Source organism: Heteronotia binoei, chromosome 10, assembly GCF_032191835.1.
Source record: "Heteronotia binoei isolate CCM8104 ecotype False Entrance Well chromosome 10, APGP_CSIRO_Hbin_v1, whole genome shotgun sequence".
Lineage (NCBI taxonomy): Eukaryota > Metazoa > Chordata > Lepidosauria > Squamata > Gekkonidae > Heteronotia > Heteronotia binoei.
In genome coordinates, this window is record NC_083232.1 from 6,841,088 (window position 1) to 6,866,107 (window position 25,020).

The 25,020-nt window shown below is 49.2% G+C and overlaps 1 protein-coding gene across 1 annotated transcript in view; it reads right to left on the minus strand.

Moving 5' to 3' along the window:
• Positions 1–1,799: 1,799 nt before the first annotated feature.
• Positions 1,800–25,020, minus strand: part of WNT3A (Wnt family member 3A) — a 167,194-nt gene continuing 143,973 nt past the window's right edge. Inside the window, exons 3-4 of the mRNA XM_060247925.1 lie at positions 5,601–5,866; positions 1,800–2,477 (exon numbers count right to left, since the gene is read on the minus strand). Of these exons, the coding sequence (XP_060103908.1) occupies positions 1,998–2,477; positions 5,601–5,866 (746 nt within the window). The 3' untranslated portion in view covers positions 1,800–1,997. The remainder of the gene's footprint in view (positions 2,478–5,600; positions 5,867–25,020) is intronic.

Genomic DNA, 25,020 nt, shown 5'->3' on the forward strand with positions numbered 1-25,020 from the left:
AGAATATCCTTTTTGAGGTGCGGTGACCAGAATTGCACACAGTGTTCAAAATGAGACCGCACCATCGATTTATACAGGGGCATTATGGCTGCATCAGGGAGGTGTGGCCTAAGATGCAAAGGAGTTCCTGCTACAAAACAAAGCCCTGCGAACAGCCATTCCCACCCCCACCCTCCGCCCCCGGGGGGACTGATCTGTCACTTGGAGACCAGTTGCAATAGCAAGAAGTCTCCAGCCACCACCTCTTCTCTTAATGCGTTGGGATCAGGGTTGTCGTTTGTTTGTTTTTTGTAGCAGAATCTCCTTTGCATATTAGGCCACACTCCCGTGATGTAGCCAATCCTTCTGGAGCTTGCAGTAGGTCCTGTACTAACAGCCCCGGAAGCTCCAGGAGGATTGACTACATCAGGGGAGTGTGGCTTAATACGCAAAGGTGTTCCTGCTACAAAAAAGAGCCCTGTCCCATCATAGCGCCTGCCCGGGACCTCAATAAAACCTAGCCCTGCTCTTGAGTATCCATGCCTTCAGTGCATGCTGGTTGGGTGGAATGCCTGGGCTTCAAGGGTCTCCATCACAGAGAACAGACAGTGTGGGAAAAGGCTTTTCAGCACCCGCTGGTTCAGTGGCTTGGACATGCTATGGGGGCTAAGCAGGAAAGAGGACGCCCAGCCCTGGAAAACGGATATTTTATTGCTCTAGGTTAAACAGGAAGGATTTTCCTACCAAATATGGCCTGCGGAGGGGGGGGGCGGGAAGGAGTGAATTGCAAAGACCGCGGGGAGACGGCGCCCATGATTTGCGCACGACCTCTGCAAAACTCTAGCCTGAGGAGGTCACTCGCCAAAAGTCCAGCCTGAGCATTTGCGCGGGGCGTGGAGAGAAGAGGACCAAGGACTCGCCTGCAGCAATTTCCTTGTTATGTGCTTCGCCCGCGGTACAGAAAGCCCAAAGATGTGGCCTCCCGTCCTTTCCGTAACTGTAAAATAATGTGGTTCCAAAAAAAAAAAAAATCAACCAGGTATATTAAGGCGCGGCTGTCTTTTGTCTCCATGCATCTCTCAAGGGGACTTTCCATTTGCCCCACACTGTCTAGCTAACCAGCCCGCCGCTGTGGTCCTGTTCCCTGGGGAAGGCAGTCTGCTCAATACCAGCAGAACCAATGAACCTCTCCTGGCTGTCACGATTCACTCAAGACTGTGAGGCAGTTTGTACACACTGGACGCGCATGTGTGCGGTGGTGTAATGGTGTGTGGTCTCTCACACCGTCCAACGAGCATGCCACCCAAGTGCCATCCCACCCTCTCCCTGCCCTGTCTCATGGCAAATGTACAGTTTGGGTTGTCGCTTCCTATTTATATGTTACATGGCGCAACATCAACCAGTTCATGCGGGAAAGGGGGGGGTCTGGTCGTTTCACACAGCAGAGGGCACATCTGTCCATTTCCCGTGAGAATTCAAAAATGAGGGTCTTTGAGGGAAAGTAGCACACCACCGCTTGTTAATTCTATACACAGAAACTTGGTGGCGGGAATACTGAGCCAGAACGCTAAGAGTCGCTGCATTAGGTAGCCCCCGTCCATACACGGCTGTGCGAGGCGGCCATGTTCTGGGAAGACGCACAACTTTCAAAGGACACTTGAGCAGGAGTCTTGCCGTGTGGGTCAAGAGAGGAAAGAGCGGAGGCTCCAGAACTTTCTGGAAACTCGCTGGCTCTCCATATCCAGGTCTGCATTGTTGAATAGCTTAAGGAACTGCAATCTCGTGCAGGGAGGCAAGCTGAATGGTTCGCTCATTTCTTGGGCTCGTCGGGAGCTCCACATCACAAGGTTCGCCTCCAAACGAGAAAGTCGAGAGCAAATTAGATCTATTCTAGCCGACCGCTTTTCGCCTCAGTTTCGTTTGCGTGTGTTTGATTCCGTTCAGTCTCAAGACGTCGACTTTCCTCCCAAGAAGAAGTTGTCTCTGGTCTGTTTCCCCTTGACGGAGGGTGTCCAGTTTTACTTGCACGTGTGAACGTCGTAGACCCTTGTGCACTCCTGACAGCTGACGTAGCAGCACCAGTGGAAAATGCAATGGCACTTCTCCTTCCTCTTCTCAGTCCGGGTGTTGTGCCCACGCCCGCAGCACAAGAGGTCACAACCGTCTATCCCGTGTGAGGTGACATTGCAGATCCTGTCACGGGTTCCAAAGGAGCCGGTTTCAGGGTTTGGCTCACAGAAGTTGGGCGAGTTCTCGTAGTAGACCAGGTCTCTCTCGGTCGGCGCTTTGAAGAAGTTGTATTTGGGCCGGAGCGTCTCTACCCAGCCGCGGGATTCCCGGTGCTTCTCCACCACCATTTCTGACGCACTGTCGTACTTGTCTTTCAAGTAGTCGCCGATGACCCGGAAGTCAGGCTGGGACCACCAACAAGTTTTCACCTCACAGCTGCCGGACAATCCATGACACTTGCATTTGAGGTGCATGTGGTCGATAATGGACTGAAAAAGAAAGAAAGAAAGCCATGGGGGAGAGAAGAGCAAAAGGAGACACAGCATTAGCCTGCCTTGTGAGGAATATCTGACACTTCTGACACCTGACATTTCTATACCCCTAGGCCAGCATAGAATAGAATCATAGAGTTGGAAGGGACCCCTAGGGTCATCGAGTCCAATCCCCTGCACAATGCAGAAAACTCACAAATACCTCCCCCTAAACTCACAGAATCTTCATTGCTGTCAGATGGCCATCTAGCCTCTGTTTAAAAACCTCCAAGGAAGGAGAGCCCACCACCTCCCGAGGAAACCTGTTCCACTGAGGAATTGCTGTAACGGTCACGAAGTTCTTCCTAATCATAAAATCATAGAATCATAGAGTTGGAAGGAACCTCCAGGGTTATCTAGTCCAACCCCATGCAAAATGCAGAAAACTCACAAATACCTCCCCCTAAATTCACAGGATCTTCATTGCTGTCAGATGGCCATCTAGCCTCTGTTGAAAAACCTCCAAGGAAGGAGAGCCCACCACCTCCCAAGGAGGAAGCCTGTTTCATTGAGGAACCGCTCTAAACTCACAAACACCGCCCCCTAAATTCACAGAATCTTCATTGCTGTCAGATGGTCATCTAGCCTCTTTTGAAAAACCTCCAAGGAAGGAGAGTTCACCACCTCCCGAGGAAGCCTGTTTCACTGAGGAATCACTCTATCGGTCAGGAAGTTCTTCCTAATGTTGAGCCGGAAACTCTTTTGATTTAATTTCAACCCACTGGTTCTGGTCTGACCTTCTGTGGCCACAGAAGACAATTCCACACCATCCTCTATACGACAGCACTTCAAGTACTTGAAGATGGTGATCATGGTATAGTAGTTAAAAGCAGTAGACTCATATGAACCTATGAAGCTGCCTTCTACTGACTCAGCCCCTGGGTCCATCAAAGTCAGTATTGTCTACTCAGACTGGCAGCGGCTCTCCAGGGTCTCAAGCTGAGGTTTTTCACACCTACTTGCCTGGACCCTTTTTTAGTTGGAGATGCTGGGGATTGAACCTGGGACCTTCTGCTTCCCAAGCAGATGCTCTACCACTGAGCCACCGTCCCGCCGCAATCTAATCTAGAGAACTGGGTTTGATTCCTCACTATTCCTCCACATAAAGCCTGCTGGGTGATCTTGGGCCTGTCACAGTTTTCTCAGAAATCTCTCTGTTGGTTGCGTGGAGAGGAAGGGAAGGTGATTGTAAGCTGCTTTGAGACTTCTTAAGGGAGAGGAAAGTGGGATATAAAACCCAACTCATCTTCTTCCTTTCAGGGGTGGCCCTGCCGCTAGGCAAACCAGATGAATGTCTAGGGTACCGGCCTTCTAGGGGTGATGAATTGGGTGCCCCCCATCATGTGATTCAGTGATGTTATCAGTGCACCTAGGGTGCGGGACAATTTCGGGCCAGCCCGGCTTCCTCTTCTTCTTTGCCTTTCTTTTAGAAAGAATTTTAGACTCGATAGCTTCTCAGCTGTCTTTAGCAGATATTAGATGTGAATTATGCAGATCATGAGAAGGAGGGCAGGAAGTGGTGTGTGTGGAGGAGGTATTCGTGAAGTTCCTGCATTGTGTGGAAGAGGTATTTGTGAAGTTCCTGCCTTTGGCTGAGGCAGGCGGGCGTCCCTATCTTGCTATACGATCTAACCGGCGTCCCAACACTGACGCCACCGATATCACGGACTGCTAATACCGATTACCATCTGGACTGGGGAGAAAATCGGGCCAATATAGTTGGCATCTTTGGACACCAGGCTGTGTATTTAAGGGCATTTCTCCACAGAGCTTACCTCGGAGCGACGTCCCTCTTCACCGCGCAGCGTCTGCGCGGATTTCCCACCAACTGCTCCGCATAACCAGGAAGAGCCGCGGCTTTTGCCTCGCTAACGTAAACTGGTTTTTAGCGCTTTACATCTGCGACACAAAAGGTCCGGCACTTCCTGGTTATGTGGAGCAGTTGGTGGGAAATCCGCGCAGACGCTGCGCGGTGAAGAGGGACGTCGCTCCGAGGTAAGCTCTGTGGGAAAACGCCCTAAGTGTCCACACTATCCACGCTCTCACCGGTTTCACTGTTTTAATTATTCATGTTTTTAATTGTCTAACTGTTTTGTTGCAATAGTGTCATTACTGGTTTTACTGTTTGATATGTTGGAATCCACCCTGACCCAAATCTGCGAAATAAATAAATAAATGAATGAATGAATGAATGAATGAATGAATGAATGAATGAATGAATAAAAATAAATAATCTTGTTCCGCAACTCCACTGCAGAGCCGAGGAAAAACTGAAAAGTCGACTACCAATATCGACTACCATCTGGACTGAGGACTGGTGTAGCTAGTCCTCCTGGAGCTTACAGTAGGGCCTGTACTAAGAGCCCTGTAAGCTCTTAGAGGATTGGCGACATTGGGGCGTGCGGCCTAATATGCAAAGGAGTTCCTGCTACAAAAAAAAAAGCCCCAGGCATGTCAAGTTTGGTGTGGTGGTTAAGTGTGTTGACTCTTACCTGGGAGAACCGGGTTTGATTCCCCACTCCTCCACTTGCACCTGCTGGAATGGCCTTGGGTCAGCCATAGTGGTTAAGTGAGCAGACTCTTATCTGGGAGAACTGGGTTTGATTCCCCACTCCTCCACTTGCAGCTGCAGGAACGGCCTTGGGTCAGCCATAGTGGTTAAGTGAGTGGACTCTTATCTGGGAGAACCGGGTTTGATCCCCCAGTCCTCCCCTTGCAGCTGCTGGGATGGCCTTTGGTCAGCCATAGCGGCTAAGTGAGCAGACTCTTATCGGGGAGAACAGGGTTTGATTCCCCACTCCTCCCCTTGCAGCTGCTAGGATGGCCTTGGGTCAGCCATAGCGGTGAAGTGAGTGGACTCTTATCTGGGAGAACCGGGTTTGATTCCCCCCTCCTCCACTTAGACAAGCCCTGGGCATGTCTTAGCGGAAATTTCATTTCCCAGGCTGCTCATGGTGGGGTACATTCGCTAAACAATTTCAGAGGGCTCTTCAGCGTGGCCAAACCACCAACTGAATCAGCTTATTAGTCCATGAGTCCGGTCAGGATAGTACAATCCAAAGCCCCCAGGATCTTCCTTACCGTCCTTCCAGCCTCGTTGTTGTGTCTGTTCATGGCCGATCGGGCATCCGGCCGGTTCTCTCGTGCATCCGCAAACTCCCGAGACACCATGCTTCCAAATTCCACATCCTCGCTGCAACCGCCCCATTTCCAGCCTTCTCCCGGGGGACCCTTGTGGCGCGTATCACAGCCGCAGATGGTGGCTGAGCCTTCAGCGCAAGATCTGGTCACGGCAAACGCCACCCCGGCCGAGGCAATGGCGTGGACAAAGGCGGATTCCCGCGTGGCTGCAAGAGGAGAAAGGACAAAAACGTCAAGATCCTACCCCGATCTTGGAACCTCAGCAAGGTCAGGCCAGGTGAGTTTTTGGATGGCGAAGCCACTAAGGAAGTCCAAGGTTGCTGTGCAGGCAATGGCAAACCACCTCTGGACATCTGCCCAGTTTGGATGGCCAAACTTGTTTAAAGTGGAATGAACATCAGATGTTTGAGAGCCAGAAGACAGGAAGGGAGGGAGGGAGGAAGGGAGGAAAAGAGATGGGGAGGGGAGAGAGGGAGAGGTGGAAAGAAAGCAACTTTAACTTCAGTTTGGTGCAGTGGATAAGTGCGCCCGCCGACTCTTATCTGGGACAACCGGGTTTGATTCCCCCACTCCTCCGCTTGCAGCTGCTGGGATGGCCTTGGGTCAGCCATCGCTGTGGCAGAGGTTGTCCTCGAAAGGGCAGCTGCTGGGAGAGCCCTCTCAGCCCCACCCACCTCACAGGGTCAGCCATGGTGGTTAAATGAGCGGACTCTTCTCTGGGAGAACCGGGTTTGATTCCCCACTCCTCTACTTGCACCTGCTGGAATAGTCTTGGGTCAGCCATAGTGGTTAAGTGAGCGGAATCTTTTCTGGGAGAACCGGGTTTGATTCTCCACTCCTCCACTTGCACCTGCTGGAATGGCCTTGGGTCAGCCAGAGCTCTAATAGAGAGCCAGTTTGGTGTAGTGGTGGAGTGTACAGACTCTTATCTGGGAGAACCGGGTTTGATTCCCGACTCCTCCGCTTGCACCTGCTGAAATGGCCTAGGGTCAGCCATAGCTCTAATAGAGAGCCAGTTGGGTGTAGTGGTTAAGTGCCTGGACTCTTATCTGGGAGAACCGGGTTTGATTCCCCACTCCCCCACTTGCAGCTGCTGGAATGGCCTTGGGTCAGCCATAGCTCTAATAGAGAGCCAGTTGGGTGTAGTGGTTAAGTGCATGGACTGTTATCTGGGAGAACCGGGTTTGATTCCCCACTCCTCCACTTGCACCTGCTGGAATGGTCTTGGGTCAGCCAGAGCTCTCTTATCTGGGAGAACCGGGTTTGATTCCCCCCTCCTCCGCTTGCACCCACTGCAATGGCCTTGGGTCAGTCAGAGCTCTAAAAGAGAGCCAGTTGGGTATAGTGGTTAAGTGCATAGACTCTTATCTGGGAGAACCGAGTTTGATTCCCCCCTCCTCCGCTTGTACCCGCTAGAATGGCCTTGGGTCAGCCATAGCTCTAATAGAGAGCCAGTTTGGTGTAGTGGTTAAGTGTGCAGACTCTTATCTGGGAGAACCGGGTTTGATTCCCCACTCCTCCACTTGCAGCTGCTGGAATGGCCTTGGGTCAGCCATAGTTCTAATAGAGAGCCAGTTTGGTGTAGTGGTTAAGTGTGCAGACTCTTATCTGGGAGGACCAGGTTCGATTCCCCCCTCCTTCACTTGCAGCTGCTGGAATGGCCTTGGGTTAGCCATAGCTGTGGTAGAGGTTGTCCTCGAAAGGGCAACTGCTGTGAGAGCCCTCTCAGCCCCACCCACCTCACAGGGTGTCTCTTGTGGGGGGAGAAGACCTAGGAGATTGTAAGGTGCTCTAAGTCTCTGATTCGGAGAGAAGGGCGGGGTATAAATCTGCAATTCTTCTTCTTCCTCCTCTTCTAGAATACAATGGACTCCATACTCAATTTGGCACCCCCCTTCCGTCAGCGCCCCGGGGCAAGCTCCCCCCTCTGCCCCCCCCCCAAGTTCTGACGCTGGATGGAAGACCACCAAGGAAGTCGAGAGTCCATACAGAGGCAACCACCTCTGCGTGCCTCTTTGCCATGGAAACCCTACCAGTCTCCATCCGTCAGCTGTGACTCGACGGGAAGGAGAAGCAAAAGAAAACCAGGGCACTCCTGTTTGGGCCGTCCAAACTTTGAGTGACCCCAGTGCCTGGAGGAACCATCAGAAGAAAGCCGTCTGTCGCCTGGATTTACCTCCCTTGCGGTGGGGGCATCAGGTTCACCTTCGTTTCGGAGGGGAGAAGGGATCCAGACCTGAACGACTCACTTCCTGCCCGCAAGAAGCCTTTGGCTCTTGCTATGACCCCCACCACCACCCCTGCCGCCTCCTCCCTGCAGCTAGCTAATGGCCAACCTGAGCCTCTTGAGCCTGGGAGAACTCTTGGGGTCATCCCCCCCGAGGCAACCCGGCTTGAAGAAACCCTGGCCTCGGAGAGGGAGATAAAGAGGAAGAAACAGCATGGAAATGAGGGGTTATTAAAGTGCCATATAAAAATGTAAGCAGCTCAGGCGAGATAAGGAGCCGGGAGCTGACTGTCAGCCCGCCTGGGTGGGTTAGAGAGAGGCGGCAACGGCAGCAGGTTGTGACTTGACACAAAGGGCTTCTGGAAAGTCAGCTGGTAGGTGAGGTGCAGGACCGCTGCTGCGAAGAAGCCTGACTTCAGGGGAAGCTGGAATGAAGAGTATTCCTCCCAGGGGAGCGCAAAACCACAGAGTGGAAGAAGCACACACCGTCGCCAAAAGCTCAAGCCCCAGTGGGTTCCTGAAGTTCCTGGGAGAGCCAGGTGCGGAATCAGGCGGCGCCAGCTCCGTCCCGGTACCCGATGCAGGGTTGCCAAGTCAAATTCAGGAAATATCTGGGGACTTTGGGGGTGGGGCCAGGAGACAGTGGCGTCGGAGCCGGGAGCAAGGTTGTGACAAGCATCATTGAGCTCCAAAGGGAGCTCTGGCCATCGCATTTAAAAGAACCGTACACCTTTTAAAGGCCTTCCCTACACTGGAAATAATGGAGGGTAGGGGCACCTTCTTTTGGAGCTCATAGAATTGGAGCCCCTGGTCCAATACAAGAAATATCTGGGGACTTTGAGGGTGGAGCCAGGAGCAAGGGTGGGACAAGCATCATTGAACTCCAAAGGGGCTTCTGGCCATCACATATAAAGGGACTGCACGCCTTTTAAATGCCTTCCCTCCGTTGGAAATAATGGATAGGGGCACCTTCTTTTGGAGCTCTTAGAATTGGATCCCTTGATCCAATACAAGAAATATCTGGGGAGTTTGAGGGTGGAGCCAGGAGACACTGGGGGTGGAGCCAGGAGACTTTGGGGTGGAGCCAGGAGACTTTGGGGTGGAGCCAGAAGACTTTGGGGGTGGAGCCAGGGCCAAGGGGGTGACAAGCATCATTGAACTCCAAAGGGAGTTCTGGCCATCACATTTAAAGGGACTGCACGCCTTTTAAATGCCTTCCCTGCATTGGAAATAATGAAGGATAGGGGCACCTTCTTTTGGAGCTCATAGAATTGGACCCCCTGGTCCAATACAAGAAATATCTGGGCAGTTTGGGGGTGGAGCCAGGAGACTTCGGGGGTGGAGCCAGGAGCAAGGGTGGGACAAGCATCATTGAACTCCAAAGGGAGTTCTGGCCATCACATTTAAAGGGACGGCACACCTTTTAAATGACTTCCCTCCACTGGCTATCACAAAAAATAGGGGCACCTTCTTTTGGGGCTCATAGAATTGGACCCCCTGGTCCAATCTTTTTGAAACTTGGAGGGTATTTTGGGGAGAGGCACTGGATATTATGCCAAAATTTTGGTGCCTCTACCTCAAAAAACAGCCCACCAAAAGTGCCAGATACCCGTGGATCAATTCTCCATTATTTCCTATGGGAATAAGTCTCCTTAGGGAATAATAGAGTTTCCAGCAGATATTTCCCTCCCCTCCCCCTGCTTTCTGACGACCCTGAAGTGGGGGGAGGGCCTCCATACCGGGGGATCCACTGCCCCCACCTGGGGATTGGCAACCCTAACCCAATGTGGAAGCCTGGAGGATCCCAAAGTCTCCTGGGCCTAAACTGAGTACAGACTGGGAACAACACGCCACCCGCCTCAGTCCCACCGCACAGAGTCAATCGCAGGTGCAAAGAAAGAAGACAAAGAAAAATATTTAAGTGACACAGACCACATTAGGTTGCTCATCTAGACTTGCTAGGGTTGCCAATCCCCAGGTGGGGGCAGGGGATCCTCCGGTTTGGAAGCCCTCCCCCCGCTTCAGGGTCATCAGAAAGAGGGGGGAGGGGAGGGAAATGTCTGCTGGGAACTCTGCTCTTCCCTGTGGAGATTTATTCCCATAGAAAATCAGGGAGAATTGATCCACGGGTAACTGGGGCTCCGGGGGGGCTGTTTTTTGGGGGTAGAGGCACCAAATTTTCAGCATAGCATCTAGTGCCTCTCCCCAAAATACCCCCCAAGTTTCAAAAAGATTGGACCAGGGGGTCCAATTCTATGAGCCCCAAAAGAAGGTGCCCCTATCCTTCATTATTTCCTATGGAAGGAAGGCAATGAAAAGGTGTGCCATCCCTTTCAATGTGATGGCCAGAACTCCCTTTGGAGTTCAATTATGCTTGTCACAGCCTGGACCTTGGCTCCACCCCTAATGTCTCCTGGCTCCACCCCAAAGTCTCCTGGCTCCACCCCCAAAGTCCCCAGATATTTCTTGAATTGGACTTGGCAACCCTAAGACTTGCCAAGTCCAGCTTGGGAAATTCCTGGAGATTTGGGGTAGAACTTGGGAGAGTGGAGCTTGCGTAGGGTTGTTGATCCATCCCCAGTTGGGTGAAGATTGAAGAAGAAGTGGGTGAGTGGACGTCAACGTGGCAGATGAGGTTCAGTGTGGCCAAGTGCAAAGTAACGCACATTGGGGCCAAGAATCCCAGCTGCAAATACAAGCTGATGGGGTGTGAACTGGCAGAAACTGACCAAGAGAGAGATCTTGGGGTCGTGGTAGAGAACTCACTGAAAATGTCAAGACAGTGTGCGATTACAATAAAAAAAAAGGCCAACGCCATGCTGGGAATTATTAGGAAGGGAATGGAAAACAAATCAGCCAGTATCATAATGCCCCTGTATAAATCGATGGTGCGGTCTCATTTGGAGTACTGTGTGCAATTCTGGTCACAGCAACTCAAAAAGAATATTATAGCATTGGAAAAAGTGCAGAAAAAGGCAACTTGAATGATTAAAGGGTTGGAACACTTTCCTATGAAGAAAGGTTAAAACGCTTGGGGCTCTTTAGCTTGGAGAAACGTCAACTGCGGGGTGACATGATAGAGGTTTACAAGATTATGCATGGGATGGAGAAAGTAGAGAAAGAAGTACTTTTCTCCCTTTCTCACAATACAAGAACTCATGGGCATTCAATGAAATTGCTGAGCAGTCAGGATAAAAGGAAGTCCTTCTTCACCCAAAGGGTGATTAACATGTGGAATTCACTGCCACAGGAGGTGGTGGTGGCTACAAGCATAGCAAGCTTTAAGAGGGGATTGGATAAAAATATGGAGCAGAGGTCCATCAGTAGCTATTAGCCACAGTATGTATGTATATATATGTGTGTGTGTATACACACACACACACACACACACACACACATATATATATATATATATTGGCCACTGTATATATATATATATATATATATTGGCCACTGTGTGACACAGAGCGTTGGACTGGATAGACCATTGGCCTGATCCAACATGGCTTCTCTGAAGTTCTTATGTGACACAGAGTGTTCTTAAGAACAACAACAACAACAACAAGACTGCAGTTTTATATCCCGCCCTTCTCTCTGAATCAGAGACTCAGAGCGGCTTACAATCTCCTCTATCTTCTTCCCCCACAACAGACACCCTGTGGGGTGGGTGCAGCTGAGAGAGGTCTCCCAGAAGCTTCCCTTTCAAGAGCAACTCTTGCGAGAGCTATGGCTAACCCAGGGTCATTCCAGCGGCTGCAAGTGGAGGAGGGGGAATCAAACCCGGTTCTCCCAGATAAGATGACGAAGAAGGTGAAGATATTGGATTTCTATCCCGCCCTCCACTCCGAATCTCAGAGTCTCAAAACAGCTCACAATCTCCTTCCTCCCCCACAACAGACACCCTGTGAGGTGGGAGGGGCTGAGAGGGCTCTCACAGCAGCTGCCCTTTCAAAGACAACCTCTGCTAGAGCTATGGCTGACCCAAGGCCATTCCAGCAGGTACAAGTCCACACACTTAACCTCTACACTAAACTTTTGATCTCCAACCAAATTATAACAAAAGTTATTTTTATTGAAAATACAAATAAGATTCAAATATTACAGTGTAAATGATGTTGGATGCTAAAGGTCAAGGTAGTCCTCTGTGCAAGCACCAGTTGTTTCCGACTCTGGGGTGACGTCGCATCATGTTTTTATGGCAGATTTTTTACAGGATGGTTTGCTATTGCCTTCCCCAGTCATCTACACTTTCCCCCCAGCAATCTGGATACTCATTTTACCGACCTCATAAGGGTGGAAGGCTGAGTCAACCATGAGCCAGCTACCTGAACCCAGCTTCCACCAGGATCGAATGCTACAAGGGCTAAAAACCCGTTCCAAAATTCATAAGCCAAATTAATGCAACGCTCTTCTGAGGGTAAAGTCCAAATAGTATCTTCTGAAGGTGATTAGTCTAATTAGGTAGAAATTGAGCTTGACTCCTTCTGCAACAAGGCAGTACTCATAGTTCTCCGTTTCACAATAACTTTATATAGCTTCTCCGCATATACTCATAACACTTGGCAAGAAATGGCAAAAATGCTCACACTTACGGTTCTCCTTCGATAGCTTTTAGGAGAACTGTAAGCGTAAGCATTCCGGATGGAAATACAAATTGAAATTCAAAAAAGTTTGAACATCAGACTTGCTGTGTCACCAGAGACAATGCTATTAGGAATTTTCCCAATGAGCATGGACAAAACAATGCATGAATTACTCAGTTACATGCTAATAGCAGCCAGAGTAATACTTGCAGCTAAGAAGAAGAAGAAGAAGAAGATATTGGATTTATATCCCGCCCTCCACTCTGAAGGGTCTCAGAGCGGCTCACAGTCTCCTTTACCTTCCTCCCCCCCACAATAGACACCCTGTGAGGTGGGTGGGGCTGAGAGAGCTCTCACAGCAGCTGCCCTTTCAAGGACAACCTCTGCCAGAGCTATGGCTGACCCAAGGCCATGCTAGCAGGTGCAAGTGGAGGAGTGGGGAATCAAACCCAGTTCTCCCAGATAAGAGTCCGCACACTTAACCACTACACCAAACTGGCTCTTAACCACTACACCAAAGTGGAAAAGTGAAAGCTGCCCAACTCTGGAGAAGAAATTCTGCATGACAACTTTATAATGGTCGTTAGGATATTACTTATATTACATCATACAGTAGAATAAACTAGAAAGCATGAGGATATTATAATTATTGACAGAGTTTCTAATGGGCAGCTATCCAAGTCCTCTTAAAAAAAAAAAAAAGTAAAGGTAGTCCCCTGTGCAAGCACCAGTCGTTTCCTACTCTGGGGTGACGTCGCATCACGACTTTTTCACGGCAGACTTTTTACAGGGTGGTTTGCCATTGCTTTCTCCAGTCATCTGCACTCCCCACCCCCTCAGCAAGCTGGGGACTCACTTTACTGACCTCGGAAGGATAGAAGGCTGAGTCAACCTGGAGCCGGCTACCTGAACCCAGCTTCCGCCGGGATCAAACTCAGGTCATGAGCGGAGCTTACTGCAGCTTTACCCCTCTGTGTCACAGGGCTCCTCTGCCCTCTAAACAATCATATTATATCATGCTAGTCATATATTCTCTTATATACAGGCTTCATTTTGTGCAGGAGCTCACAGAAGCGGAGCTCCAGAAGCTCTAAATTTTATTGTGCTCTTTCTTTCTTAACCCCCCCCCCCACCACCACCACCACCACCAAAAAAGACTTGCTTCTGGGCCCCATTGTTTGAACCCCCTGTGAAATTTGCGCTGAACTCTAAGATTTGACAAACTTTCAACTGTTCCTCCCCCCCCCCCCCACAAAAAATAGGGAAATAACCAAAACATCTAAAGCAGACAGATGGATATCTGCATTATGCTACTGTGACCACATAGCAGAAAGTAATTTTAAAAGTATGTCGGGAGTAAGCAGGGGTCATTTCATAGGAAAAAAGGGGCTGGTGCTCATTAGCACAACTCATTTGCATAATATTTGCACATGCAACACATCTTGCTGCATCGGCCACACACCCCCGACATCACCGAAAGGTGTACTAAATTGTCAGCTCAGCATCAACCTTAAAATGCTTCTTGAATTATAATTGTCATAATAAGACCTTACTCCCATCATAGGCTTATGTTACTATGCTAATGTGTTGTTGTTCAGTCGCACAGTCGAGTCCGACTCTTTGCGACCCCGTGGACCAAGTCACGCCAGGCCCTCCTGTCTTCCACCATCCTCCAAAGTCTGCTCAAATTCGTGGTTGTTACATCACTAACACTGTCCAGCCATCTCCTCTTTTGCCGTCCCCTTCTTCTTCTGCCTTCTGTCATTCCCAGCATTCTCCAGATTCCAGTCATACGCTAAAACATTGTGTTATATCATGTATTTGTTAAACTAATTGCTATACATTCCTCTTACATAGTCATACATCAAGAAATATCTTAGCATTTGTAAAACTGCGTATATATTCTGTAATTATAACAAAGCTTACTTAATAATGCTTTCCCCCCTTTCCCCTATTTTTCTTTTTTTTTCTGTATAAAAAAGAGAGAATGTGTCAGAACACAAATTAGCTACCCTAAGGGGAAGCAATTCCCTGAGTAGCTGTAGCGGGTGTGCTTTCCCGGAGTATTCTGCAACTTTGCATCTTGGGAGTGATTAATGCATCCCATCATGCCTAGTGCAGAAGCTGATTGGAAGAGGACAAAAAGAGAAGAGTGACTCATGCAGAGGTGCGGCAGTCACGATAGAGGGAGAACCCAATTCCCCAAACTGTTTGATTCAAGACCAATCCCACCACCTCGATTTCATTTTCTCTCGTCTCAGAGGTAACCCTGAGAGATGAGTATTTACTTTCCCCGTTTCCCCGTGCTAAATTGTCCTGGTGAAAAATGGGTTCATTTTGGGAGGGGGGTGGATTGTTCTTTTTTAGGCAGAGGCACCACATTTTCAGTATAGCATCCAGTACCTCTCCTCAAAACACCCTCCAAGCTTTAAAAAGATTGGATCAGGGGGTCCAATTCTATGAGCCCCAAAACAAGTTGCCCCTATCCTTCATTGTTTCCAATGGAGGCAAGACATTTAAAACAGATGTATCAAATGTGGCTCAGGGGCCAAATGAGACCCCTGGAGGGCTCCTATCAGGCCCCGAGCAACTGACTGTCATCTGCTTCCTTCTCCCTTCCTTCTCTGCTTCCTTATGCACCACAGCTTGCTTTGCTAGACTTGTTCAATTGCACAGGAGCTACAGAACAAAACCTCTATTTCCTCCATTGGCTGAGGTTCCTCCCTTGGGGAGGAGGGAGGGAGGGATAGCTGGCTTTGGCAGGTTCTCTCAATCACACAGCAGAAGGGGGAACAGGAATAAAAAAGATTTCGCAGTTCCGTTTCTGAATTATACAAAAATGGATAACTCATAAAAAGCAAAAAAAAAAAATCCATATAAATAAGTTCCAGCAAATTACTATTTTTGATCTGTTAACATATTCTCATTTTAACAATCAAATTTCTGCTAATACGTAGTTTCACGCTACTAACATTGCCTGTGAAAGACAAAATGATCACAGTATGTCTAGCCAAATATAGAAGGGATCCAAAGGCTCTCTGTGTTTTGTACCAATCTCTCCTTCAGGAGAGAAGAAAGTTTGTCCAGCTCAACTGTCTCTAGTATTTTTCCAATTACGGTAGTTCTTGTTTTCTTAGGATGCCTAGATGCTTCCATCTTTTTGCAAGTAAAAGTCTAGCAGCAGTAATAATGTGTATCAGCAAATCTCTTACTTCTTTTGAGTGTTAATGTTTTAAGCACGTTTTTATTTTAAACTCTTTAAAAAATCTTTATGCTTATCTGCGTCCTTATAAAGCTTATATCTCGGCTACCTGGCATTACATTTATGACATCCGTATCTCAGCCCAACAAGGTCTCATTTACATTGGATCTGGCCCAACTGAGTTCAATTCTTCTGATTTAAAAAGTGTGCCGTCTCCTGATTTAAAAAGTGTGCAGCCCTGCGGCACGGAGTGGTAAAGCTGCAGTACTGCAGTCCAAGCGCTCTGCTCACAACCTGAGTTCGATCCCGGCGGAAGCTGGGTTCAGGTACCTGGCTCCAGGTTGACTCAGTCTTCCATCGTTCCGAGGTCGGTAAAATGAGTACCCAGCTTGTTGGGGGGGGGGGGAATGTAGATGACTGGAGAAGGCAATGGCAAACCACCCTGTAAAAAGTCTGCTGTAAAAACATGATGCAACAGTCACGCAGAGTCGGAAACAACTGGTGCTTGCACAGAAGACCACCTTTACCTTTTTTACCCTTTAAATGTGAGAGCCAGAACTCCTGTTGGAGTTCAATGATGCTTGTCACAACCTTGCTCCTGGCTCCACCCCCAAAGTCTCCTGGCTCCACCCCCAAAGTCCCCAGATATTTTTTGAATTGGATCTGGCAACCTAATCTGTTCTACTGCTTCGGACCGATACGGATGCCCGCCAGGATGGAAGAAACAAGCGACGCTCGATCCAACAATACTGACTTCCACCTCTTTTGCCCAATGGATCCCTCATCTTTCCGACTATTCCCTCCCCTCCATTATCCCATCCATCACTGAGCCTCTTGCCTCAGGGAACAGGGGACAGACTTCCAAAGATATGGAATGGTTTGAGAAGCTGTGCCTGGTTTCCGTCTCTTCGAAGTATGCATGTCGACCTGGAAGGTGAAACATTGGGAGGGGCACTGGTTGCCAATCCCCAGTGGGGTGTATAGTACGCCTCTTATCAATTTCCTATCTTCAAAAGTCCAACCGAAAACACCTACACAAAATATTGCAAGTCTTTTTGCTGGTAGCAAAAATTCTCAGATAAGTCCAGATTTGCACAATGGATGCAGAGGATACTCCGACACAATTTTAAGTACCACAATCGGCTTTCAGGCATAACTGGCCTATGCTGTTAACAGTGAAGGTTGGAGTGAATTGAATAAGAATATTATAGAAGTATGAGGAGTAAAGCAAATCAGTGGTGCAAACTGGAGCTTGGATAAAGCATTAAGAACATAAGAGAAGCCATGTTGGATCAGGCCAATGGCCCATCCAGTCCAACACTCTGTGTCACATAAGAACATAAGAGAAGCCATGTTGGATCAGGCCAATGGCCCATCCAGTCCAACACTCTATGTCACATAAGAGAAGCCATGTTGGATCAGGCCAATGGCCCATCCAGTCCAACACTCTATGTCACATAAGAGAAGCCATGTTGGATCAGGCCAATGGCCCATCCAGTCCAACACTCTGTGTCACATAAGAACATAAGAGAAGCCATGTTGGATCAAGCCAATGGCCCATCCAGTCCAACACTCTGTGTCACATAAGAACATAAGAGAAGCCATGTTGGATCAGGCCAATGGCCCATCCAGTCCAACACTCTAAGTCACATAAGAGAAGCCATGTTGGATAAGGCCAATGGCCCATCCAGTCCAACACTCTATGTCACATAAGAACATAAGAGACGCCATGTTGGATCAGGCCAATGGCCCATCCAGTCCAACACTCTAAGTCACAAAAGAACATAAAAGAAGCCATGTTGGATCAGGCCAATGGCCCATCCAGTCCAACACTCTGTGTCACATAAGAACATAAGAGAAGCCATGTTGGATCAGGCCAGTGTCCCATCCAGTCCAACACTATGTGTCACACAGTGGCCAATATATGTGTGCGTGTATATATACGCACACACACACACACACACACATATATATATATACTGTGCCTAATAGCCACTGATGGAGCTCTGTTCCATATTTTTATCCAATCCCCTCTTAAAGCTGGCTATGCTTGCAGCTGCCACCAAATGCGAAACAGGACTATGGAAGGTGCCCCTATCCTTCATTACTTCCAAATGGAGGGAAGGCATTTAAAAGGAGCGAGGTCCCTTTAAATGTGATGGCCTGAACTCCCTTTGGAGTTCAATTGTGCTTGTCACAACCTTGTTCCTGGCTCCTGGCTCCACCCCCTAAGTCTCCTGGCTCCACCCCCTAAGTCTCCTGGCTCCACCCCCAAAAGTCCCCAGATATTTATTGGGCCAGACCTGGTAACCCTACTTGCACAGTTAGACTCAAAAGAAGCCCACCCCCAAAAAAATATGGACGTGCAATTTTTCGACTTTAATCTGAGACCCCTTTAACTGGATCTGCCTGGGATCCAACTGGGGACCTTTCGTGTGCAACGTGTGTCGTGTGTGTTATAGCTGAGCATGTCTTACAAACCGTTTAAAGCAAATACATTCAAGTGCAAGCTTTAATTCAGAGAGACTCTAATTCCAGTATCAGAAATCTGAGGGAAGTCATTCCGATGAGAAACATTTCTAACGAACAGCCTCGTCTCAGTTCCCCTGGAGGTGATACGTTTCAGTGGGACGTGATGAGGCAGAAAGCAGAGTTTCTCCAAACAAGGCGCTCGGAAACGTCAATATTTGGTTTCCAACGTTCCCAAGGTTTTTGCCCCGAGTCAAGACGGCCTAGAACCTCCTCCCTCTTTGGGATGGAAGGAAGAACTCATTACTGCCTTCCCGCCTTTGAGCGATTCCCTCCCACGTACTTCTGTGGCACGATCAATTAAGCGCACGGTTAAAACTTCGAAGCCTCTTCTCACTCGTATTCTGGGATGATCTCCATCTCGCCTGGTACCTTGCCAAGGTTTAATAGTTTTGATGCCCGAACTATCTGTTCCCGTATAATCCTATTATAATATTTTTAACCAAAGAGATCTCTTCTCTCTCTTCCCTTTCCCCCAGGAGAAAAGGTGTCTGTCAAGAAGGAATTTCCCTTTTGCTCTTGTGACGTGGGCCAGGCGGTAAATTGCTGCCCCAAGTCGATGGAGACATCTCTGATGGCTGGGCTCTGTGGGAACCAGAAGAAGAAGATATTGGATTTATATCCCGCCCTCCACTCCGAAGAGTCTCAGAGCGGCTCACAGTCTCCTTTGCCTTCCTCCCCCACAACAGACACCCTGTGAGGTAGATGAAGATATTGGATTTATATCCTGCCCTCCACTCCGAAGAGTCTCAGAGCGGCTCACAATCTCCTTTCCCTTCCTCCCCCACAACAGACACCCTGTGAGGTAGATGAAGATATTGGATTTATATCCCGCCCTCCACTCCGAAGAGTCTCAGAGCGGCTCACAATCTCCTTTCCCTTCCTCCCCCACAACAGACACCCTGTGAGGTGGGTGGGGCTAAGAGAGCTCTTACAGCAGCTGCCCTTTCAAGGACAACCTCTGCCAGGGCTATGGCTGACCCAAGGCCATTCCAGCAGGTGCAAGTGGAGGAGTGGGGAATCAAACCCGGTTCTCCCAGATAAGAGTCCACACACTTAACCACTACACTAAACTGGCTCTCACACCAAACTGGCTATAATTCTAGTCAGACAGAAGAAGATGACAGAAGAAGATTTATATCCCGCCCTCTACTCCAAATCTCAGAGTCTCAGAGCGTCTCACAATCTCTTTTAACTTCCTTCCCCACAGCAGACACCCGGTGAGGTGGGTGGGGTTGAGACAGCTCTCCCAAAAGCTGCCCTTTCAAGGACAGCTCTGCGAGAGCTATGAACCGGGGAATCAAACCCGGTTCTCCCAGATGAGAGTCCGCACACTTAACCACTACACCAAACTGGCTCTCGGCCGGTTTGAATGCTCAGAGCAGAGAATCAAGGTTTTAAAATGTATTTTAAAACATTTCTAGCTTGCCTTTCCGCAGCACAGACCAAGGCAGCTAAAAACGGCAAAACAGACTCTTTTAGAATAATCATAGAATCATAGAGTTGGGAGGGCCACACAGGCTGCCTAATCCAACCAGTGTTCCCTCTAAGCTGAGTTAAGTGTGAGCTAGCTCACAGGTTTTTTTAACCTCCGGCTCACGTATTTGTTGCCTTCGCTCAGGAAAAATGGCCCAAAGCAAACAAATTTATGCAGCAGCTCACAATTTTAATGCCAGTAGCTCACAAAGTAGAATTTCCGCTCAAAAGACTCCACAGCTTAGAGGGAGTATTGAATCCAACCCCCTACTCAATGCAGGATCAGCTTAGAGTGTGGGTGACCAAACTGTGGCTCGGGAGCCATATGTAACATATGGTGCGGCTCTTAAAGCCCCCACAGCCCCACTGGCTGGCTTGGAGAAGGCATTTATTTCTTTAAATCACTTCTCCAAATCAAGCCAGCATTTAAAGTTGCTTGCTTTCCACCTCTGCCTCCCCATCTATTTTCCTTCCTTCCACCCTTTCTTCCTTCCGCCCTCCCTCCCTCTCTCCCTGTCTTGTGGCTCTCAAACATCTGGTGTTCATGTCTTGTAGCTCTCAAATGTCTGACAAGTTATTCTATGTGGCTCTTACATTAAGCGAGTTTGGGCATTCCAGACAAGTGTTTGTCCAGCCACTACTTGAAGACTGCCTGTGAGAGGGAGCTCACCACCTCCCTTGGCAGCCAATTCCACTATTGAACAAATCTAACTGTGAGAGATTAGGCCAAAGCCTGACTTGAGTTTGATGGCCTCTTCCTGCCAACTCCCAGAGAGGAAAGGGAAAAGGAAAGGTCCCCTGTGCAAGCACCAGTCGTTTTCGACTCTGGAGTGATGCTGCTTTCACAACTTTTTCACGGCAGACTTTTGACGAGGTGGTTTGCCGTTGCTTTCCCCGGTCATTACACTTTCACCCCAGCAAGCTGGGTACTCGTTTGACCGACCTCGGAAGGATGGAAGGCCGAGTCAACCTCGAGCTCGCTACCTGAACCAACTTCCGCTGGAATCGAACTCAAGTCGTGAGCAGAGGGTTCTGACTGCAGTACTGCAGCTTTACCACTCTGCACCATGGGGCTCTAACTCCCAGATGTTGATCGTTTTCGCACTCACCTTCCGCCGGCGCGACCCCCCTCTTCACCGCGCAGGATCTGCGCGGATTTCGCACTAAACGCTGCGGAGCAGCCAGAAAAGCAGGAAGCTCCCGGCGCAAAAGCCACTCAAACTGAAACCGCCAAAAAGCAGTTTGGCGTTTGCGCGGCTTTTGCGACGGGAGCTTCCGGCGTTTCTGGCTGCTCCGCAGCGTTTAGTGCGAAATCCGCGCAGATCCTGCGTGGTGAAGAGGGGGGTCGCGCTGGCGGAAGGTGAGTGCGAAAACGACCGTTGTTGTTCAGTCGCACAGTCGAGTCCGACTCTTTGCGACCCCATGGACCAAGTCACGCCAGGCCCTCCTGTCTTCCATCATCCTCTGAAGTCTGCTCAGATTTGTGTTTGTTACATCAGTCACGCTGTCCAGCCATCTCATCTTTTGCCGTCCCCTTCTTCTTTGGCCTTCTGTCTTTCCCAGCATCGGGATCTTCTCCAGGGAGTGCTCCCTTCTCATTTGGTAGCCAAAGTATTTGAGCTTCAGCTTCAGCATCTGACCTTCCAGGGAACAGTCTGGGTTGATTTCCCTTTGGTTGATTTGTTCTTCTTGCAGTCCAAGGGACTCTCGAGAGTCTTCTCCAAATAACCATATAACTGCCAGATAACCATAGCCTAAAATGGCATTTCTCCACATACTGTAAAACAGTTTTTCCTAATATCCAGCCAGTACCTTCCCACCCTTCATTTAGTTTTTATAATTTTTATTGATTTTAACTACAAAAAGAAGAAGCATAGATACATAAAGAGGGGAAGGGGTGTGTAACGATTGGTAAAGCAAAAATAGGAAAACACTGTGTAATTTACAAAGCAAGAATAAATGCAGCCACTCTTATTATACTTTCAGTTCATTGGAACATCACAAACACAGGGAGGGATGGTGGCTCAGTGGTGGAGCATCCGCTGGGTAAGCAGAAGGTCCCAGGTTCAATCCCTGGCATCTCCAACTAAAAGGGTCCAGGCAGGTAGGCGTGAAAAACCTCAGCTTGAGACCCTGGAGAGCCACTGCCAGTCTGAGTAGACAATACTGACTTTAGGGGAGAGGAGGGGGGGCCATGGTAGAGCATCTGCTTGGTAAGCAGAAGGTCCCAGGTTCAATCTCCGGCATCTCCAACTAAAAGGGTCTAGTCAAGTAGGCATGAAAAACCTCAGCTTGAGACCCTGGAGAGCTGCTGCCAGTCAGGTGAGGGACGGTGGCTCAGTGGAAGAGCATCTGCTTGGGAAGCAGAAGGTCCCAGGTTCAATCTCTGGCATCTCCAAAAAAGGGTCCAGGCAAGTAGGCGTGAAAAACCTCAGCTTGAGACCCTGGAGAGCCATGAATGGGGCTGTGGCTCAGTGGTGAAGCATCTGCTTGGGAAGCAGAAGGTCCCAGGTTCAATCACCGGCATCTCCAAAAAAGGGTCCAGGCAGGTAGGCGTGAAAAACCTCAGCTTGAGACCCTGGAGAGCCGCTGCCAGTCTGAGTAGACAAGACTGACTTGGATGGACCGAGGGTCTGATTCAGTGGAAAGCAGCTTCATATGTTCTTCATATGTTCACAACTTTCAACCAAAACACAGTGGTTCTTCGCTGAGCTCAACATACATAGTCATTCCAGATAAAAATGCAATGCTATACAGGTACAATATCTTGCTGACTAAAAATGTCCTGTTTCTTGGTAGACGCAAGTGTACCATTTATTCAAGTGTAGTGAGGGTAGCAATCCTCAATCCCCCAGGTACGGCGACACGGGGCCAAGGTTCCTTCCGTGTTTCATACGCCACTTCCACTGGCCGGCTGTATTTTTTCCGGAACCCATGCTTAGGCAACAGCTCTCACAACGCTTACATGTCTCATCTGCACGCTTGGTTCTCTATTTCCCTAAAGTATGGAGAACCAAATGTGCAGATGAGACATGTAAGCTATGTGAGAGCTGTTGCCTAAGAAGAAGAAGAAGAATTGCAGATTTATACCCCGCCCTTCTTCCTGAATCAGAGACTCAGACCGGCTTACAATCTCCTTTATCTTTTCCCCCCACAACAGACACCCTGTGAGGTGGGTGGGGCTGGAGAGGGCACTCACAGCAGCTGCCCTTTCAAGGACAACTCCTACAAGAGTTGTGGCTGACCCAAGGCCATTCCAGCAGGTGCAAGTGGAGGAGTGGGGAATCAAACCCGGTTCTCCCAGATAAGAATGCACACACTTAACCACTACACCAAACTGGCTCTCCAGTAAGCACGGGTTCTGGAAAAAAATAGAGGCGGCCAGTGGAAGTGGCGTATGAAACATGGAAGCAGAGGCGTCACTAGGGTGGGTTGCACCCTGGGGTGTAACTGATTCAAGTCACCCCCCCCCCATTGGGCATCACCCCTTTTGGAGGGCTGCGTCACCCCCTCCGCACACAACCCCGCCCACTTCACATGGCCCCTCCCTCATCCGTAATCCAAGATACCAGTTTTGCAGCATTTAAGTTTCCCCCACTCACCCACACGCTTTTAGCTGAGCCGGCGGCAGCGCGGCCCCGGTTTCAGAATCCCGGCCAGCCCACACACAGCAGCAGCGTTCTAGTCCCAGGGCCAGCCCCTTCCTGTTGGGGGGGGGGTCATGGGTCAGTGCCTGGGGCCAATGAGAATGCTCTGGGGGAGGGCCGATGGCCCCCTTGGCCCCACCCTAGTGATGCCGCTGCATGGAAGGAACCTTGGCTCCGTGTTGCCGTACCTGTGAGATAGAGGACTGCTACCCTCACTACACTTGAATAAATGGTACACTACCAAGAAACAGGACATTTTTAGTCAGCAAGATATTGTATCTGTATAGCATTGCATATTGATCTGGAACGACTATGTATGTTGAGTTCAGTGAAGAGCCACTGTATTTTGGTTGAAAGATGTGTTTGTGATGTTCCAATGAACTGAAAGCTTAATAAGAGTGGTTGCATTTATTCTCGCTTTGTAAATTACACAGTGTTTTCCTATTTTTGCCTTATCAATCCCCAGGTTGGGGCAGGGGATTCCCCTGAGTTGGAGGTGCTCCGCCCACTTCAGGGTCATTAAAAAGTGGGGGGGAGGGAAACGTCTGCTGGCCACTCCATTATTCCCTACGGAGATCGATTCCCATAGGGTATAACGGAAAATTGATTTGTGGGTATCTGGGGCTCCAGAGAGGCTATTTTTTGAGGTAGAGGCACCAAATGCTCAGCATAGCATCTGGTGCCTCTCCTCAAAAAAACCCCTCCAAGTTAAAAAAAAAAAAAAAAGATTGGACTGGTGGGGGTCCAATTCTATGAGCCCCAAAGAAGATACCCCTGTCCTTCATTATTCCAAACAGAGGGAAGGGATTTAAAAGGTGTGTGGCCCCTTCAAATGTGAAGGCCAGGGCTCCTTTTGGAGTTCTGTTGTGTTTGTCACACCCTTGCTCCAGGCTCCACCCCCTAAATCCTCAGAGGTTCCCTGAGTTGGACTTGGCAACCCTAAGTAGAACAAATATCCTGACCTGGATGACCCAGGCTAGCCTGATCTTAACATAAGAACATAAGAGAAGCCATGTTGGATCAGGCCAACGGCCCATCAAGTCCAACACTCTGTGTCACACAGTGGCAAAAAATTTTATATACACACATACACTGTGGCTAATAGCCACTGATGGACCTGTGCTCCATATATTTATCTAAACCCTTCTTGAAGGTGGCTATACTTGTGGCCGCCACCACCTCCTGTGGCAGTGAATTCCACATGTTAATCACCCTTTGGGTGAAGAAGTACTTCCTTTTATCCGTTTTAACCTTGTCAGATCTCAGCAGATACGCAGGGATGACCCTCGACAGAATGGGATGGGAGCCCTTCCAGGAATACCAGGGTCATGACGCAGAAGCAGGTAGTCACAAACCATCTCTGAACCTCTCTTGCCTTGAAAACCACGCTGGGTTACCCTGAGTCAGTCGCTCCCTTGAACATCTTCACAGTCCTTGGCCAGTCTTCAAAACTGAGGCCCCGTTTAGAACTGCCAGTTCTGCCTTGGGAAATCCCTAGAGATTTGGGGGCGGACCCTGAGGAGAGAGCAGCTGCCATTTCCCCTGGGGGAACCGATCTCTGTAATCCAAAGATCAGTTGTAATTCCAGGAAAACGTCGGGCTAGGGGAAGGCAAAACGAGGAGACGTCAACCCTACCTCTATCCCCTGCGGGAAGTTCTAAACCCAGCCAAAAGACCATGTTCCCCTTCTCTTGCA